The 17947-nt window shown below is 37.4% G+C and overlaps 1 protein-coding gene across 1 annotated transcript in view; it reads left to right on the top strand.

Moving 5' to 3' along the window:
• Positions 1–617: 617 nt before the first annotated feature.
• Positions 618–17947, top strand: part of IRAK1BP1 (interleukin 1 receptor associated kinase 1 binding protein 1) — a 34221-nt gene continuing 16891 nt past the window's right edge. The window contains 3 exon segments of the mRNA XM_036872103.1: positions 618–990; positions 17173–17199; positions 17201–17245. Coding sequence (XP_036727998.1) covers positions 676–990; positions 17173–17199; positions 17201–17245 — 387 coding nt within the window. The 5' untranslated portion in view covers positions 618–675.

The raw sequence follows: 17947 nt of genomic DNA, 5'->3' as shown, positions 1-17947 counted from the left end.
AGACTTGAAAAGCATGCCAAAGCTTTAGCTACTACTACTATCCATTATTTTCCGTTTTCCATATGGCAAACACTTTATAACCACATTGCAAATGTGAATGTATTATCAACACGGCTTTATAGACGATGAAACTGAGATTCGAGGAATCATAAACTTCCAAGATCAAACTGGTAAAGAGCAGTTCATTCCAACACAAATCTCTGGCGATCCATGGTGCTGCGCTGTCCAAAAAGCTGTGCCCAAGTGAAATGGTAAAGTCGGACAAAAGGAAAGACAAAGCTGTGACAATCGCAGACTGGCATCAGAAAAAGATAAAAGCGCCGCGGGGCCTATCAGGAAACTTCCGAAGTAGGCAAGGTACATGGCCGGCCGAGGCCGACGGAGCGCGTGGAAATGGGAGCTCACTGAGAGGGAGGCCGCATAGAAACCTCGCTACGGTTTTTGAAGGCCGGAAGTTAAACAAGTTAAAAACCAGAGCGACCCGCTCAGCCAACAACTTGTAAAGGAGACGCGTTAAGACGCTCCGCAAGGAGTAAGTACCTCGCGCCACGAGCTCCTAGATCTCCAAGCCCATCCCGGCATTCTTTGCGCCGCGCAGGCGCAAGCCCTGACGCGATTGGGCCCCTGCGGCCGCCGTCGGCTCTGAGTTGCTATGGAAACCCAGCTGCCCTCACTATGTCTTTGCAACAGGCCCCTCAGTCCCGGGTATTCGTGGAACTGGTTCCCTGGGCTGACCGGGGCCGGGAGAACTATCTGCTCTCGGGCGGAGAGACGCTGCCCGGCCTCCGCCGCCCTCTCTCCTCAGCGCAGGCCCAGACTGCCACCCGCGAGGTGCATGTAAGCGGCACTGCGGAGGTGTCTGCGACCCCCGACCGGGCGCAGGTGGTCGTGCAGATGAGCAGCACCAAGGAGGCAGCGGCCGAGGCCAAGAAGAGCGTTTGTCGCCGCCTGGACTACGTCACGCAGACCCTCCAGCAGCAGGGCGTGCAGGTGAGGGGTCCGCGGGCGGGGAGCTTCTAGCCTGCCCAAGAAAACCCGGCGGCGGAGGTTGGGGGGTGGGGAGCGTCTGGGACACTTTTGTATCATCGGTGGCATTAGAAGGCGCGAGGACCTGGCAGAGTGAATCTCTGGCCCATCCTTCTTGATGAAAGTAATTATCAGCTGCAGAGACTTGTAAAATAAAAGAATTCAAATTGAATGGGGTTTTATTTGGCGATATTTGCTGCAATAATTTTGTTTTTAACGTTGAAATGACGAAGTGTTAAACTTGAAACATTAGATGTAAATGCTTGCCTAAGTAGTGTGCTAGACACTAAATCATTGTTTTTTTTTTATTCTGCACCACGGAATTAGCAAGTGAAAAACAGGGCTTGCTCCCAAACTGGTAAAGCTTTTTTTTTTTTAACATCTTTATTGGAGTATAATTGCTTTACAGTGGTGTGTTAGTTTCTGCTTTGTAACAAAGTGAATCAGTTATACATATAAATATATTCCCATATCTCTTCCCTCTTCCATCTCGCTCCCTTCCACCCTCCCTATCCCACCCCTCTAGGTGGTCACAAAGCACGGAGCTGATCCCCCTGTGTTATGAGGCTGCTTCCCACTAGCTATCTGTTTTACGTCTGGTAGTGTATATATGTCCATGCCACTCTCTCACTTTGTCCCAGCTTACCCTTCCCCCTCCCCGTGTCCTCAAGTCCATTCTCTAGTAGGTCTGCATCTTTATTCCCGTCTTGCCCCTAGGTTCTTCTGACCATTTTTTTTTAGATTCCATATATATGTGTTAGCATACAGTATTTGTTTTTCTCTTTCTGACTTACTTCACTCTGTATGACAGACTCTAGGTCCATCCACCTCACTACAAATAACTCAGTTTCGTTTCATTTTATGGCTGAGTAATATTCCATTGTATATATGTGCCACATCTTCTTTATCCATTCATCTGTCGACGGACACTTTGGTTGCTTCCATGTCCTGGATATTGTAAACAGAGCTGCAGTGAACATTGTGGTACATGACTCTTTTTGAATTATGGTTTTCTCAGGGTATATGCCCAGTAGTGGGATTGCTGGGTCGTATGGTAGTTCTATTTTTAGTTTTTTAAGGAACCTCCATACTGTTCTCCATAGTGGCTGTATCAATTTACATTCCCACCAACAGTGCAAGAGGGTTCCCTTTTCTCCACACCCTCTCCAGCATTTATTGTTTGTAGATTTTTTGATGATGGCCATTCTGACCGGTGTGAGATGATATCTCATTGTAGTTTTGATTTCCATTTCTCTAATGATTAATGATGTTGAGCATTCTTTCATGTGTTTGTCGGCAATCTGTATATCTTCTTTGGAGAATGTCTATTTAGGTCTTCTGCCCATTTTTGGATTGGGTTGTTTGTTTTTTTTGATATTGAGCTGCATGAGTTGCTTGTATGTTTTGGAGATTAATCCTTTGTCAGTTGCTTCATTTGCAAATATTTTCTCCCATTCTGAGGGTTGTCTTTTCATCTTGTTTATGGTTTCCTTTGCTGTGCAAAAGCTTTTAAGTTTCATTAGGTCCCATTTGTTTATTTTTGTTTTTATTTCCATTTCTATAGGAGGTGGCTCAAAAAGGATCTTGCTGTGATTTATGTCATAGAGTGTTCTGCCTATGTTTTCCTCTAAGAGTTTGATGCTGTCTGGCCTTACATTTAGGACTTTAATCCATTGTGAGTTTATTTTTGTGTATGGTGTTAGGGAGTGTTCTAATTTCATTCTTTTAAATGTAGCTGTCCAGTTTTCCCAGCACCACTTATTGAAGAGGCTGTCTTTTCTCCATTGTATATTTTTGCCTCCTTTATCAAAAATAAGGTGACCATATGTGCATGGGTTTATCTCTGGGCTTTCTATCCTGTTCCATTGATCTATATTTCTGTTTTTGTGCCAGTACCATACTGTCTTGATTACTGTAGCTTTGTAGTAGAGTCTGAAGTCAGGGAGCCTGATTCCTCCAGCTCCATTTTTCTTTCTCTAGATTGCTTTGGCTATTCGGGGTCTTTTGTGTTTCCATACAAATTGTGAAATTTTTTGTTCTAGTTCTGTGAAAAATGCCATTAGTAGTTTGATATGGATTGCATTGAATCTGTAGATTGCTTTGGGTAGTATAGTCATTTTCACAATGTTGATTCTTCCAACCCAAGAACATGGTATATCTCTCCATCTGTTTGTATCATCTTTAATTTCTTTCATCAGTGTCTTATAGTTTTCTGCATACAGGTCTTTTGTCTCCTTAAGTAGGTTTAAGGACCTAGTTAAACCTACCTTAAGGACCTACTTAAACCTACCTTAAGTAGGTTTCCTAGGTATTTTATTCTTTTTGTTGCAGTGGTAAATGGGAGTGTTTCCTTAATTTCTCTTTCATATTTTTCATCATTAGTGTATAGGAATGCAAGAGATTTCTGTGCATTCATTTTGTATCCTGCCACTTTACCAAATTCATTGATTAGCTCTAGTAGTTTCCTGGTAGCATCTTTAGGATTCTCTATGTCATCTGCAAACAGTGACAAGTTTACTTCTTCTTTTCCGATTTGGATTCCTTTTATTTCTTTTTCTTCTCTGATTCCTGTGGCTAAAACTTCCAAAACTATTTTGAATAATAGTGGTGAGAGTGGACAACCTTGTCTTGTTCCTGATCTTAGAGGAAATGGTTTCAGTTTTTCACCATTGAGAACGATGTTGACTGTGGGTTTGTCATATATGGCCTTTATTATGTTGAGGTAAGTTCTCTCTATGCCTACTTTCTGGAGGGTTCTTATCATAAATGGGTGTTGAATTTTGTCAAAAGCTATTTCTGCATCTATTGAGATGATCATATGGTTTTTCTCCTTCAGTTTGTTAATATGGTTTATCACATTGATTGATTTGTGTATATTAAAGAATCCTTGCATTCCTAGGATAAATGCAAGGTGATCATGGTGTATGATCCTTTTAACGTGGTGTTGGATTCTGTTTGCTAGTATTTTGTTGACGATTTTTGCATGTATGTTCATCAGTGATATTGGCCTGTAGTTTTCTTTCTTTGTGACATCTTTGTCTGGTTTTGGTATCAGCGTGATGGTGGCCTCATAGGGTGAGTTTGAGAGTGTTCCTCCCTCTGCTATATTTTGGAAGAGTGTGAGAAGGATAGGTGTTAGCTTTTCTCTAAATGTTTGATAGAATTTGCCTGTGAAGCCATCTGGTCCTGGGCTTTTGTTTGTCAGAAGATTTTTAATCACAGTTTCAATTTCAGTGCTTATGATTGGTCTGTTTATATTTTGCATTTCTTCCTGGTTCAGTCTCAGAAGATTGTGCTTTTCTACGAATTTGTCCATTTCTTCCAGGTTGTCCATTTTATTGGTATATAGAGTTGCTTGTAGTAATCTCTCATGATCCTTTGTATTTCTGCAGTGTCAGTTGTTACTTCTTTTTCATTTCTAATTCTGTTGATTTGAGTCTTCTCCCTTTTTTTCTTGATGAGTCTGGCTAATGGTTTATCAATTTTGTTTATATTGTCAAAGAACCAGCTTTTAGTTTTATTGATCTTTGCTATCATTTCTTTTTCATTTATTTCTGATATGATCTTTATGATTTCTTTCCTTCTGCTAACTCTGGGGTTTTTTTGTTCTTCTTTCTCTAATTGCTGTAGATGTAAGGTTAGGTTGTTTATTTGAGTTGTTTCTTGCTTCTTGAGGTAGGATTGTATTGCTATAAACTTCCCTCTTAGAACTGCTTTTGTTGCATCCCATAGGTTTTTGGTCATCGTGTTTTTATTGTCATTTGTTTCTAGGTATTTTTTGATTTCCTCAGTGATCTCTTGGTTATTTAGTAGTGTATTGTTTAGCCTCCGTGTGTTTGTATTTTTTACAGAATTTTTCCTGTAATTGATATCTAGTCTCATAGCATTGTGGTCAGAAAAGATAGTTGATACAATTTCAATTTTCTTAAATTTACCAAGGCTTGATTTGTGACCCAAGATATGATCTATCCTGGAGAATGTTCCATGAGCACTTGAGAAAAAATTTTATTCTGTTGTTTTTGGATGGAATGTCCTATAAATAGCAATTAAGTCCATCTTGTTTTATGTATCATGTAAAGCTTGTGCTCCCTTATTTATTTTCATTTTGGATGATCTGTCCATTGGTGAAAGGGGGGTATTAAAGTCCCCTACTATGATTGTGTTACTGCTGATTTCCCCTTTTGTGGCTGTTAGCACTTGCCTTATGTATTGAGGTGCTCCTATGTTGGGTGCATAAATATTTACAATTGTTATATCTTCTTGAATTGATCCCCTTGATCATTATATAGTGTCCTTCTTTGTCTCTTGTAATAGTCTTTATTTTAAAGTCTATTTTGTCTGAGATGAGAATTGCTACTCCATCTTTCTCTTGATTTCCATTTGCATGGAATATCTTTTTCCATCCCCTCACTTTCTGTATGTGTTCCTAGGTCTGAAGTGGGTCTCTTGTAGACAGCATATGTACTGGTCTTGTTTTTGTATCCATTCAGCCAGTCTATGTCTTTTGGTTGGAGCATTTAATCCCTTTACATTTAAGGTAGTTATCGATATGTATGTTCCTATTACCATTTCTTAATTGTTTTGGGTTCGATTTTGTAGGTCTTTTCCTTCTCTTGTGTTTCCTGTCTAGAGAAGTTCCTTTAGCATTTGTTGTAAAGCTGGTTTGGCGGTGCTGAATTCCCTTAGCTTTTGCTTGTCTGTAAAGGTTTTAATTTCTCCACTGAATCTGAATGAGATCCTTGCTGGATAGAATAATCTTGCTTTTAGGTTTTTCCCTTTCATCACTTTAAATATGTCCTGCCACTCCCTTCTGGCTTGCAGATTTTCTGCTGAAAGATCAGCTGTTAACCTTATGGGGATTCCCTTGTATGTTATTTGTTGTTTTTCCCTTGCTGCTTTTAATATTTTTTCTTTGTATTTAATTTTTGATAATTTGATTAATATGTGTCTTGGTGTGTTTCTCCTTGGATTTATCCTGTATGGGACTCTCTGTGCTTCCTGGACTTGATTGCCTATTACCTTTCCCATATTAGGGAAGTTTTCAACTATGATCTCGTCAAATATTTTCTCAGTCCCTTTCTTTTTCTGTTCTTTTTCTGGGACCCCTGTAATTCCAATATTGGTGCGTTTAATGTTGTCCCAGAGGTCTCAAAGACTGTTCTCAATTCTTTTCATTGTTTTTTCTTTATTCTGCTCTGCAGTAGTTATTTCCACTATTTTATCTTCCAGGTCACTTATCTGTTCTTCTGCCTCTGTTATTCTGCTATTGATTCCTTGTAGAGAATTTTTAATTTCGTTTGTTGTGTTGTTCATCATTGTTTGTTTGCTCTTTAGTTCTTCTAGGTCCTTGTTAAATGTTTCTTGTATTCTCCATTCTGTTTACAAGATTTTGGATCATCTTTACTATCATTATTCTGAATTCTTTTTCAGGTAGCTGCCTATTTCCTCTTCATTTGTTAGGTCTGGTGTGTTTTGACCCTGCTCCTTCATCTGCTGTGTGTTTCTCTGTCTTCTGATTTTACTCAACTTACTGTGTTTGGAGTCTCCTTTTCTCAGGCTGCAAGTTCGTAGTTCCCGTTGTTTTTGCTGTCTGCCCCCGGTGGCTAAGGTTGGTTCAGTGGGTTGTGTAGGCTTCCTGGTTGAGGGGACTGGTGCCTGTGTTCTGGTGGATGAGGCTGGATCTTGTCTTTCTGGTGGGCAGGACCACGTCCGGTGGTGTGTTTTGGGGTTTCTGTGACCTTATTATGATTTTAGGCAGCTTCTCTGCTAATGAGTGGGGTTGTGTTCCTGTCTTGCTAGTTGTTTGGCATAGGGTGTCCAGCACTGTAGCTTGCTGGTTGTTGAGTGGAGCTGGGTCCTAGCATTGAGATGGAGATTTCTGGGAGAGCTTTTGTCCTTTGATATTACGTGGAGCTGGGAGGTCTCTGGTGGACCAGTGTCCTGAACTCGGCTCTCCCACCTCAGAGACACAGGCCTGACTCCCCACTGGAGCACCAAGACCCTTTTGGGAAGTCTGAGGTCTTCTACCAGCGTTCAGTAGGTGTTCTGTAGGAGCTGTTCCACATGTAGATGTATTTCTGATGTATTTGTGGGGAGGAAGGTGATCTCCACGTCTTACTCGTCCACCATCCTGAAGGTCTTTCCCCTGGTAAAGCTTTGCATAAATTGATACTTCGGTATTTTTACGCAAACAGTAATGTGGGGCCTGGGAGGGGGTGCGGAATTGCACCCATTTTCGTTTTATAAAGACTCAAAAAATTTCTCCACATTTTTTCGTTTTAGCTTAAAGAGAAAATTAAGCCAGTATATTGTAGATGCCACATATATGAAATACTTCTGCTTATCAGAGATGTCTGTGAGACACATAGCTAAGTAAATCTTGCTTTAAGCTTACTTCTAAGAAAAGGAGAAAAAAATGAACCAGCCTTATTTAATCAGCACAACAGCCCTGTTAGGCCGGTTTTAATATCCCCACTTTCCAGATTTAAGGAGGTTAAGTAATGCTCTGAACTTCAGCCAGGGCTGTATTTGAACTTCTGTGTTCCTGGAACCAAAATCTAGGTTTCTTCCAACTAGCCTAGGCTCCAGATAATTAGAATGAAAGAGAATGAGAAAGCACAGCATGGGTCACTGTCTCAGTTCGCTCATTTTAGAGAGTAGGACTCTAAAGGCCAGAGCTGTGATTTATGCCCTCCCAACATTGAGTTCATAAAAGTGCTTTTGTTAGAAATGACACACCCTGAAAAAGCAAGTCTTTATTTTAGGGGGAAAATATATTGTACTGTATTTATAAACATAGAGTTATTTAAAAGACATTTTGAAAAGCTGTCTCTAAATGATTTTACAGTTTAGAAGAATTCTAATGCTAATTATAAATTATGTGAATAAAGTGAATTAATATATAGAAAAATATTTTCTCACAAAAACTTCTGCCAGTGCTACAGGCCTGTTTGAATAATATAACTAATTCTTAAGTTATTTACTTAAAATGTATACTGAGTTCACATGGCTGTAACTTCTAATATGTAAAACCAAATAAATGACTACATCCAATTTATAATTACATTTAAACTTAGTGTTCAAGACAAGACATACAAAGGTCATTAATCTCCCAGTTATCTCTGCTGATGGAGGAAAGCAGTCATGTAAATAATTTGTTCAGTAGATGTGCAAAAATTCATTTATATTACTTTTCAGGATGAATTATAATGTGTCTTCACAAAGTCTTTATTCATTTTAAACTTTAAAATCTGGGTTTATAAACATCACTCCCCTGCTTAAAGGGCCCCTCATATTCCAAATTCTTTTGCTTAATAGATGGAGCCTAACTTTCTGTCATTTCCTGTCATCTCTCTCCCCTCGTTAACTAACTGACTCCCATTTTTTCCTTTAAAATCCAGCCCAAGTTCACCTCCTTAGCACTTTTTTCCTTTTCCTAACGTAACATTAGTCCCTGCCATACCACACTCCATTCCCCACCTTTTATAAAACGTATCACTCTATATTATAATTGTTGCTTTCCTTCTCTCTCCTCCAAATTCTAAAGCTCTCCAGAGCACAGACAATTTTTTCTCTTGTTTGCTTTGTATTGATGGATTATGTTTCATACACATCACATAATGTGTACTTAGAAAATGGTTTTTAAATGAATAAAAGAAAAAAATGAATGAAGCACTAAATGAATAAACTATTAGTTCAACAGTCGTGTAGATCATATAGTTTTATGGTCATATATAGTTTCACATGTGAAGGCATAACCCTCATTTTTAGTGTTGTTTTCATGGAAAAATGTTTTAAAGTTCTAAGCAGTATTTACCATTCAACCATAAAACATTTATTAAGCATTCCCTATCACTTCATTTTTAAGTAGCATTTAACACAACATGTAATTATTTTGTTTTCTGGTTTGTATGTTCCCCCCATAAGCTGTAAGCTCCAATGTTTGCCTATTCACAATTGTAATTTTTGATAAATGTGTAATGGATGCCTCAGGCATGTTGCTAGACACCAGGAATAGAGAATGAGTAAAACTTAGCACTGTGCTGAAGGAGTCTCATTATAGGACTAGACTAATATGTAGCGTTGTGATGAAAGTATGTACATGATACAGTACAGCAGAGTAAGAAAGGAAATAATGCTCATTTTACTTGAGAAATTCCAGAAAGATTTCATAGTGGAAGTGACACTTGTATCAAGTCTTAAACAATGGCTGAAGGGAAAACATTTCAGTTCCACACTAGAATGCAGCAAGTGTATGTGTTCAGAGCACTATATGCAGTTCAGCATGGCTAGAACACAGGAGTGCCTGGAGAAAATGGAGGGGAATTAAGAGATCAGACTGAGGAATAAAGCTGTAGGCAGAGCATGGAGGAAGGCCTTGTGTGCCATACTGAGGGGTTGGATATTATTGATAATAAAAAACTGCTTACTATTGCTAGACTTTTTACAAATGTTATCTCATTTGATATTCACTCCTACTATATGAGACTGGTATCTCAGTGGCTGTTTTACAGATGAGAACTCTCAGGACCAGAGTGATTATTAGCAGGTAGCTTGACCAAGATCACACAGGTAGGAAGTGGTAGAGTTTAGACTCCAGTCAAGAACTTTGACCTCAGAGCCCACGCTCTTTAACCACTATAGCATGTTGCTGCTTTATTGTCTTGGCAGCAGGTGATTGAGTTTCAGGTAGGGGATGCAGCAGATGCTATTGATACCCCACATTTGTATCCCTTGGCTCTTCACATTTGTGTGCATGCAGGCCCACCTTATATCTGCCAACCTCAACTTGTCTTTGTGGCCAGAGAAATGCCATACACTAATTAGATTAGATTTGATTTCTGCCCATTTTTTAACGTAATTCTGTGGCAAGTTAGATGTGTAATCCTGAATGGTTTAGACCTGTCAGGGCTTACCTTGAACCACATAGTTGCTGCTCAGAGAGAGTAGGGGCAGAATGTAGACATGAGGATTCCATATTGTTTGTTGTGCCTATTGTTTTGAAATGTTACTGGTATTATATTTGTGGTATTCAGACATTCTTTATTTCAGATTATTTTAGTTCTTTTGGTCACCTTGTTGTGTTAGTACCACATTAAATTATTACATCTTTGTAAAACATTTGTAGGGCAAGTTCTCCCCTCATTACTCTTCTACTGGAAAGGTTTCCTGTCTGCAAGGGACATGTCAAATGACACCATGGGGATATTATCAGGAAATCCAGACAGTGGAAAATTCTACATTTTATTCTATAATAAAAGATCTGTTCATATTTGTATTGTTATATATTAATTTCAGGAGAATTGCTGAGTTTACGTATTTGTCCTAGTCCATTTATTCAAGCTTATTTTCTGTAAACTTTTATGGTTTTCTTTTGTTTACCCTTTTAAGTTTATTCCTATAATAACATGGGGTTTTTTATGGCTATTTAGAATGTTACCTGCTTCTTTCATAGATTTAAATAGTTATTCTTATATTGACCATTTTGTATTTAAAACTCTGTCTTTGTATTAAATATAAAAATATCAGTAGCTTACTTGGAAAACTTAATGGACTAGGTTTGTATATTTTAATATTTTTTAGTTTATCACCAGTATGGCAGGATTTCCCAATCTCGGCACTATTATTAACATCTTGGACTAGATAATCTTTGTTGGGAGGGGCTGTCCTGTGCATTGTAGAATATTTTAGCCGCATTCCTGGCCACTACCTATAAGGTGACCAACTTATCCCAGTTTACCTGGGACTGTCCCAGTTTTACAACTGAAAGCCCCATGGTCTCAGGAATCTCCTCAGTTCCTGGTAAACAAGGATACTTGTTCACCTTGTCTAATCACTGCATCACAGCAATGTACTCTCCCAACCCATTGTGACAATCAAGTATATCTCCAGACACAGCAAATGTCCTGTGGGGAGCAAAGCACCCTCTGTTGAGTTCCACTGCCCTATAGATAACAAAAAAAATCTCATGCTTTGTGTGGGATCCCACCAGCTAAAACACATCAGGAATATATCTATAGTGAAACAAATTTAGGTTTATTTAGCATGATGTAGCAAACAAGAATGCATCTCAAGGACCTTAAGAGTGTTTCAAAAAGGGGGAGTAAGGAGAGACCTCTTATAGGTTTTGGACTTGTGCTGTGAGTGGTTCTAAGGAAGGATCAGTGAAGAAGGGGCAGTTTGGTGATTGGCTATTTTATTCATTGTTTCACAGGAAACCCAGAGGATTAAAGTTAGAATAGAGTTGGCTTCTGTAAGGCAGCAATCAAGCAGAGAAAGAATGTTAATCACTTTCGCTGTTGCAGTTCAGTTAGTTTCTGTTAGAAACTTTGGTTCTGTCTGTGTCCTGTTGAAAACTGTTATATTCTGCTTAGAACTTCTCAGTCTGATTGCCAAGAGGCAATTTTTATTTCCTCATTCCCTATAATATTTGGAATTTCAATGTTATTAATATGTTACTACATTTATAAGCAAGGTAACTGTCTTACATATATTGCTTTTAAACTACACACATTTGCTTTAAGAGTCACTGGGATAAACTAAATGAAGTTGCTTCTAAGAATTTTTTCTTTCTCAGAGAGAAAAACACTAGGGGTATAAATGCAATTCAGTAGAGTTAGGAGAGTCTTTTCAAACAAATGGTGCCATAACAGTTGAATGTCCATATGCAAAAAGTGAACCTCAACAAGTACTTCACATCTTATACAAAATGTGTTCAAAATGGATCATAGGCCCTAAATGTAAAAACATAAAGAAGAAAGTAAGAGAAAATCTATGTGACCTTGGGTTTGAAAATGACCTTTTTTAGTTACATTACCAAAAGCACAAATCCATGAAAAACTAACAAAAAATGTAAATGAACTTTATCAAAATTAAAAACTTTTGCTTTGTGAAAGAAATTGTTAAGAAAATGAAAAGAAAATCCAGGTTGCCAAAACTTGGAAGGCAACAAGATGTCCTTCAGAAGCTGATTGGATAATAAACTGACAATGGAGTATTATTCAGTGCCAAAATGAAATGAGGTATCAAGCCATGAGAAGACATGGGAGAAATTTAAATGGATGTTACTGAGTGAAAGAAGCCAATCTGAAAAGGCTACATATGGTAATGTTTCAACTATATGTCATGTCTACAAAAGGCAAACTATAGAGACATTAAAAAGATCAGGGTTTGGGAGAGAGGGAAGAATAAAGAGTCAGAGCACAGAGAATTTTTAGGGTGTTGAAAATACTCTGTTTGCTACAATAGTGGTGGATACATATTATGATACATTTGTCCAAACCCACAGAATATACAACACCAAGAGTGAACCCTAATGTAAACTATGGACTTTGGGTGATCATGACGTGTCAATGTAGATTCATCAGTTGTGACCAATGCGCCACTCTGGTGGGGATGTTGATAATGGGGAGGCTGTGCATGTGGGGGGCAGGGGGCGTATGCGAAATCTCTATACTTTCCACTTAATTTTGCTGTGAACCTAAAACTGCGCCAAAAAAATAAAGTCTTAAAAAAGACATTCTACAGACTGGGAGAAAATAATTTGTAAATTACATATCTGATAAAGGACTTGCATCAAGAATATATAAAGAACTCAATTCAATAATAAAAAAACAAGTAGCTCAATTAAAAAGCACAAAATATCTGAACATATACTTCACCAAAGAATATATACAGATGGCAAGTAAACACATGAAAAGATCCTCCACATCGTTTTGTCATTAAAGAAATGCAAATTAAAACCACAATGAGATGGTACTATGCACCCTATTAGAATGACTGAAATCCCATATCATTGATGATAGCAAATGCTGGCAAAGATGTAGAACAACAAATTTCATTCATTTCTGGTGAGATTGCAAATGGTACAGCCACTTTGAAAGACAGTCTTTACAGTTTTTATAAACTTAGACTTACCATAGGAACCATTAACCCACAAGAGAATCAAAGACTTATGTTCACATATAAATTTGTACAAGCAGTTTATAGCGGCTTTATTCATAAATTGCTAAAACTAAAACTTTAGAACTTGGAAGCAACCAAGATGACTTCAACAGGGGAATGGATAACTGTTACATCCATGGGTTGGAAAATTTTTCAGCAATAAAGAGGTACAGGCTATTGATTGACAGAATAACGTGGGCAAATCTTAGATATTATAAGTGAAAGAAGCCAGATCCAAAAGGTTTATATTTTATGATCCATTCATGTGACATTCTGGAAAAGGGAAAACTATAGGGACATAAATCAGTGGACAGGGGTTGTTGGATGGCAAAGTTGTTGACTATAAAGGAGATGCACAGAGGAACTTTTCAAGGGAAAGAACTATTCTTTGTGGTTCTGGGGTGGTGAATACATTTGTCAAAACCCATAAAACTGTAAATCACAAAGAGTGAACATTAATGTATGCAAATTGAAAAAAAAAAAGACATCAAAAAAAGATCAATTCCAGGACAAAATCCAGACTGTGACAGATGAACCTAACTTTATTACAAATGAGTGAAATAACTGCACTGAACATGGGGGTGGGAGGTGAGAGGAGTATCCTAAGTAAGTCTGGAAAATTATGTTTTACTAGAAACTAAGGATAAAGATGAAAGATACGTAAATACTATCCTCTAGTTAGTAAATTTGTTTTCCAGGGGGATGCTGGTTAACAGTTCTGAAACTGCTTTATATGTATAGTAGGCTTGAAAAATAGTAAGTGGTTGGTGGGTGATGGGAGCCAGGTTTCTCACTATTGTAGAGGGAAGTTACAGATAAGAAAGGAAGGTTAGAATGAACTCTGTGGTTCTTAATGAGAGTTGGAAACATCAAGATGAACTCATGTTTAGCTTAGAATATGTGCAGATGGATAGATACAGAAACAATTGTAGATATATGTGTATATGTGAGTGTGTACACATAAATGTATTATCAAACTCTGTCCACTGAGAGGGCCTACACAGAATGACACTTGTGTAGTGGTGAGCAGTCTTAACACCCAGGTCTTGGTTCTAAATAGCAATCTCAAAGAAAAGATGGTAAGCTTCTTAGTGAAGTGGCTGATTCTAGGGCTGGGCAGGGAAACCACAACATGAGCCTATAGCATCTTGCACCAGAAAGTCAGGAAGTGCGCAAAAAATAAAAGGATGGATGGATGTCACAGGGATATAAGATCCAACCTGAAAGAAATCTCAATAGCCAAAGCTAGACCAATTTGAGCAGCAAAATAAATAATGTAGTATTTATTGAGTGAATATGGGCTAGACTTAGTGACTTGCCTTCTATGAATAAAGCATGGAAAGGGAAAAATAGTAACTTTACAGTAAAGGACCCTGTCAGACATTACCTTAACCAAGTGATCAAGGTTAACATCATGAGTAATGTCACATGGATATCATGTACCCCCCTGATATGTTGCAATGAGAAGGGCACTTCACCTCTGTGATATTCTTTCCTAAAACCTATAACCGTGGTCTGACCATGAGGAAGAGCTACCAAACAAACCCAAATTGAGGGACATCCTGCAAAATACCTGACCAAAACTTTCAAGGTTATGAAAACAAGAGAAGACTGAGAAATTCTCTTAGATTAGAGGAGGCTAAGGAGACATGATGAATTAATGCAATGTGGTATCACGGATTGGATTCTGAAATAGTAAAAGAACATTAATAGAAAAATTGGTGAAATGCAAGTAAAGTTTGGAGTTTAGTTAATGGTTATTACCAATGATGGTTTTTTAGTTTGACAGATGGTAATAAAAGATAATAACATCAGAGAAATCTGAAACTGAGGTATATAGAACTCTATACTATCTTAGCAACTTTCTGTAGATTTTAATTTTTCTAAAATAAAAAGTTATTAAAGGTTACAGAACGCATGTAGAGTATAATTTCATTTATGGCAAAGTCTATACATAGATAGACTATACATAGATTATGTTTATATGCATGATAGATGACTTAAAATGTTTACTGAAATTTTAATAGTAATGGGTTTAGAGACAATACTTTCTTCTTTGTTTCTTTTCTCTAGTATTAGATATTCATTAATTAGCATATATTATTTTATAAAAGCAATAACATTGTTAAGTGCAACAGTAAAAGATACTTTTTTCAGCTACCTTCCTAAAATTATTTCTCTAATAATTTTTTAATCAGAAGTTTTATATGTATTTATCAAGTAAAGTGGGGGAAAAAAATGAAAAAAAGACATCAAGAAATAGAAGATATGTTTACATGTCATAAGAGAATATTAAATGACAGAAATGCTTGTGTTTCAAGTTTCATGTTTTCAACTTCAAGCAATGTATACAGTACTGGTTTATTTTATCTATATCCATATTGTAATTTTTCTACAATGAGTAAATATTATGTTCATCATAAAAAATGAATATTTTCATGGTAACAGACATCAGAGCTATAATTAGAACTAAGTTCAGATTTTCAGGGGTGTTAAAGCTTTTAGAATTTTCTAGGTTATATAATGGCTTGAAATTAGTGGATATCTTAAAATTCAGGTGCAGCTAAATCCCTTACCAAATAACTTATAATTAAATCATTATTGGGCATAATATTCTTTATTTAGCATATATTTTTAAAGATACAAAAATTTATAAAATATAAGTTCTGTCTATCCCCAAGGATGGGAGTAGGTCAAGAGTTCATTTCACTAAATTTAAACCCTTTTGAAATTGTAATAAGAAATTTAACTTTTTAATCAGAATTACATAACCTATACTTACCCAGAGAATCAAATAAGCATTAATATTACTTTTCTAAGAACAGACTGGCTTGGGTCCAGTATTTCAGGAAATATTTATATCATAATGGTTATATAGCATCTGTGTTTGCTGAGTGCCTTCTGTGTCAAGCATTTTTATTTACAACTTTTCATTAAATCCTCAAAACAGTCCCATGTGATCTTGGGGTAACAGCAGTGAGTGGCAGCTTGAAGCAAGATCTTAGTTCCTTGCCTGGGAATCGAACCTGGGCTGCCTGGGTGAAAACCAGGAATCCTAACCTCTAGACCACCAGGGGCTAGTGGCTAAAAGCACAGCCCTGGCTCTTGACCTCTTTGAAAAACGAATTTTACAGAGACCAAGGTTGTAAAGCAGACACAGAGTTTATTAGCACAGTACGTGTGGTAGAGCACAAAGAAAAGCAGTTTATTTAGGACAGAAGCAAAGCAGAGCTACACACTCAGAGAAGAGTGTGGGCATCTTCGCTAATAAAGAGCGCTAAAGGGGTGGTTTAAATTGCTTATGTAGGGGCCATCTTCCGGGTCTTTGTTTTCCTGTGGCCAATCATCTTGCTTGTTCCCCATATCCGATCTGACTCAGGGTCCTGTCTAATGTGCATGCGCATCTTTTGGCCAAGATGGATTCCAGTGTGAGGGTCTCTAGGAGACTGGCAGAACATATTATGCGTTAGCGCCCCCTCCCTTTTTGATCCCCTAGGAACTTTTCTGTACATGTGCAGTTGGGGAGGTCTCCTTGACCTGAAGAATGAAAAGACGGTGGTCATCTTATCTTTTTACCTGCAGCAGAGCTTAGTCCTCTCTGCTCCTGATGTTACCTTTTTCCTTGAAATGTCATCGGGGGCCAGGTGTGGTAGGGAGACAAGCTCCAATTGCTCAGCTCTGACACACTCCAGCTTGCTCAGCCTGGGGCCAGTCTACCTTCCTACCTCACATGTAGTGTAACCTAATTTTTATAAAATGTGGAACTAAATCTCAAAAAAGTTGAGTAACTTGCCCAAAGTTGTATACTACTACACGTTCAGTAAATTTGTATTATTTGTAAATATAAACATTTTTAAAACTCTAACCTATTCCTACAACATTCAGAATGCTTTATTGTACAAATAATTCTTCATATATATATGTATACACCACCCTAAGTTCATACTTTTGTACTAGCTAATGTAAAAATTACTACAAGTGTAGTGACAATTATGATGAAATTTCAGCAAATATGTGTAAGTTTTTGAATTTATTTTATGTTACTTTTAGGAAAGTTTTAAAAAACACCAGGCAAACTCCGTTCGTTCTGCATTATTTTGTCATTCTGATTTTAATAAGTTCAAGTTATACGTTATGTTTTAGAGTACTTGCATTTAGTAACCAAACATTGAGTGATCATACCCTTGTACTTTCTGTTTTCAGTCAGAAAATGTAACTGTGACAAAGGATTTTCAAAAGGGTAGAAAATGCTTATCACACTGGAAGCAGAGGGTATGTACTTATCTTTAAATAATTGGAAACAGCATGACTTTGTGGGGACAGTTTGCGTTTAATTTTATTCTGGAAACTCAGTGTATACGAGAATGCTTCTCATGGTATTGATTAAAAGATGATTTTTCTCATCAGTTTTGGTGTTACATATCTGGGTGAGCTTTTAAAATAAATTTAATGAGATTTAAGAGAAGTTGTTTTGAAATGGAATAAAAATAGCAGAGGGAAGTAGCATTTATAATTGCCACCTGAATAAATTTTAGTAATGTTATCATCTAGTGAGCAGGAAACACGACAGGAGAAAAATTTCTTCTCCTCAGATAAATAGCAAATTAATAGTCATAGAATAAAGGATTGAAAGACTTTCCACATTCTTTCGTTCACAATGCAATTTTATTGGTTTTGTGTTCAGGTTTATTTAGAAATAAAAACTACTCAACCTTTGCACAAATTAAAAAGAACAAAATATTTTTGGACACTCAATTAATGAAAACATTTAGTTCCTAAAACTGTCGAGCTTTTTCTTATCTTTAAGATTTTATGATGAGGAGTTTATGAAATCAGAGTATGTTACATTACTTGCGGCTAGGTTACAAGACTGCTCTCTCTTCCTGGTTCCAACATCTTGGGGTATTTGGGGCAGTCAGGCTGCCTCCTTGCCCACACGAAACAAACAAGAATGAGATTAGAACGGAATATTGTTTAT

The sequence above is a fragment of the Balaenoptera musculus genome, chromosome 12 (assembly GCF_009873245.2).
Source record: "Balaenoptera musculus isolate JJ_BM4_2016_0621 chromosome 12, mBalMus1.pri.v3, whole genome shotgun sequence".
Classification (NCBI taxonomy): domain Eukaryota; kingdom Metazoa; phylum Chordata; class Mammalia; order Artiodactyla; family Balaenopteridae; genus Balaenoptera; species Balaenoptera musculus.
This window is presented reverse-complemented; position numbering and strand designations above follow the sequence as displayed.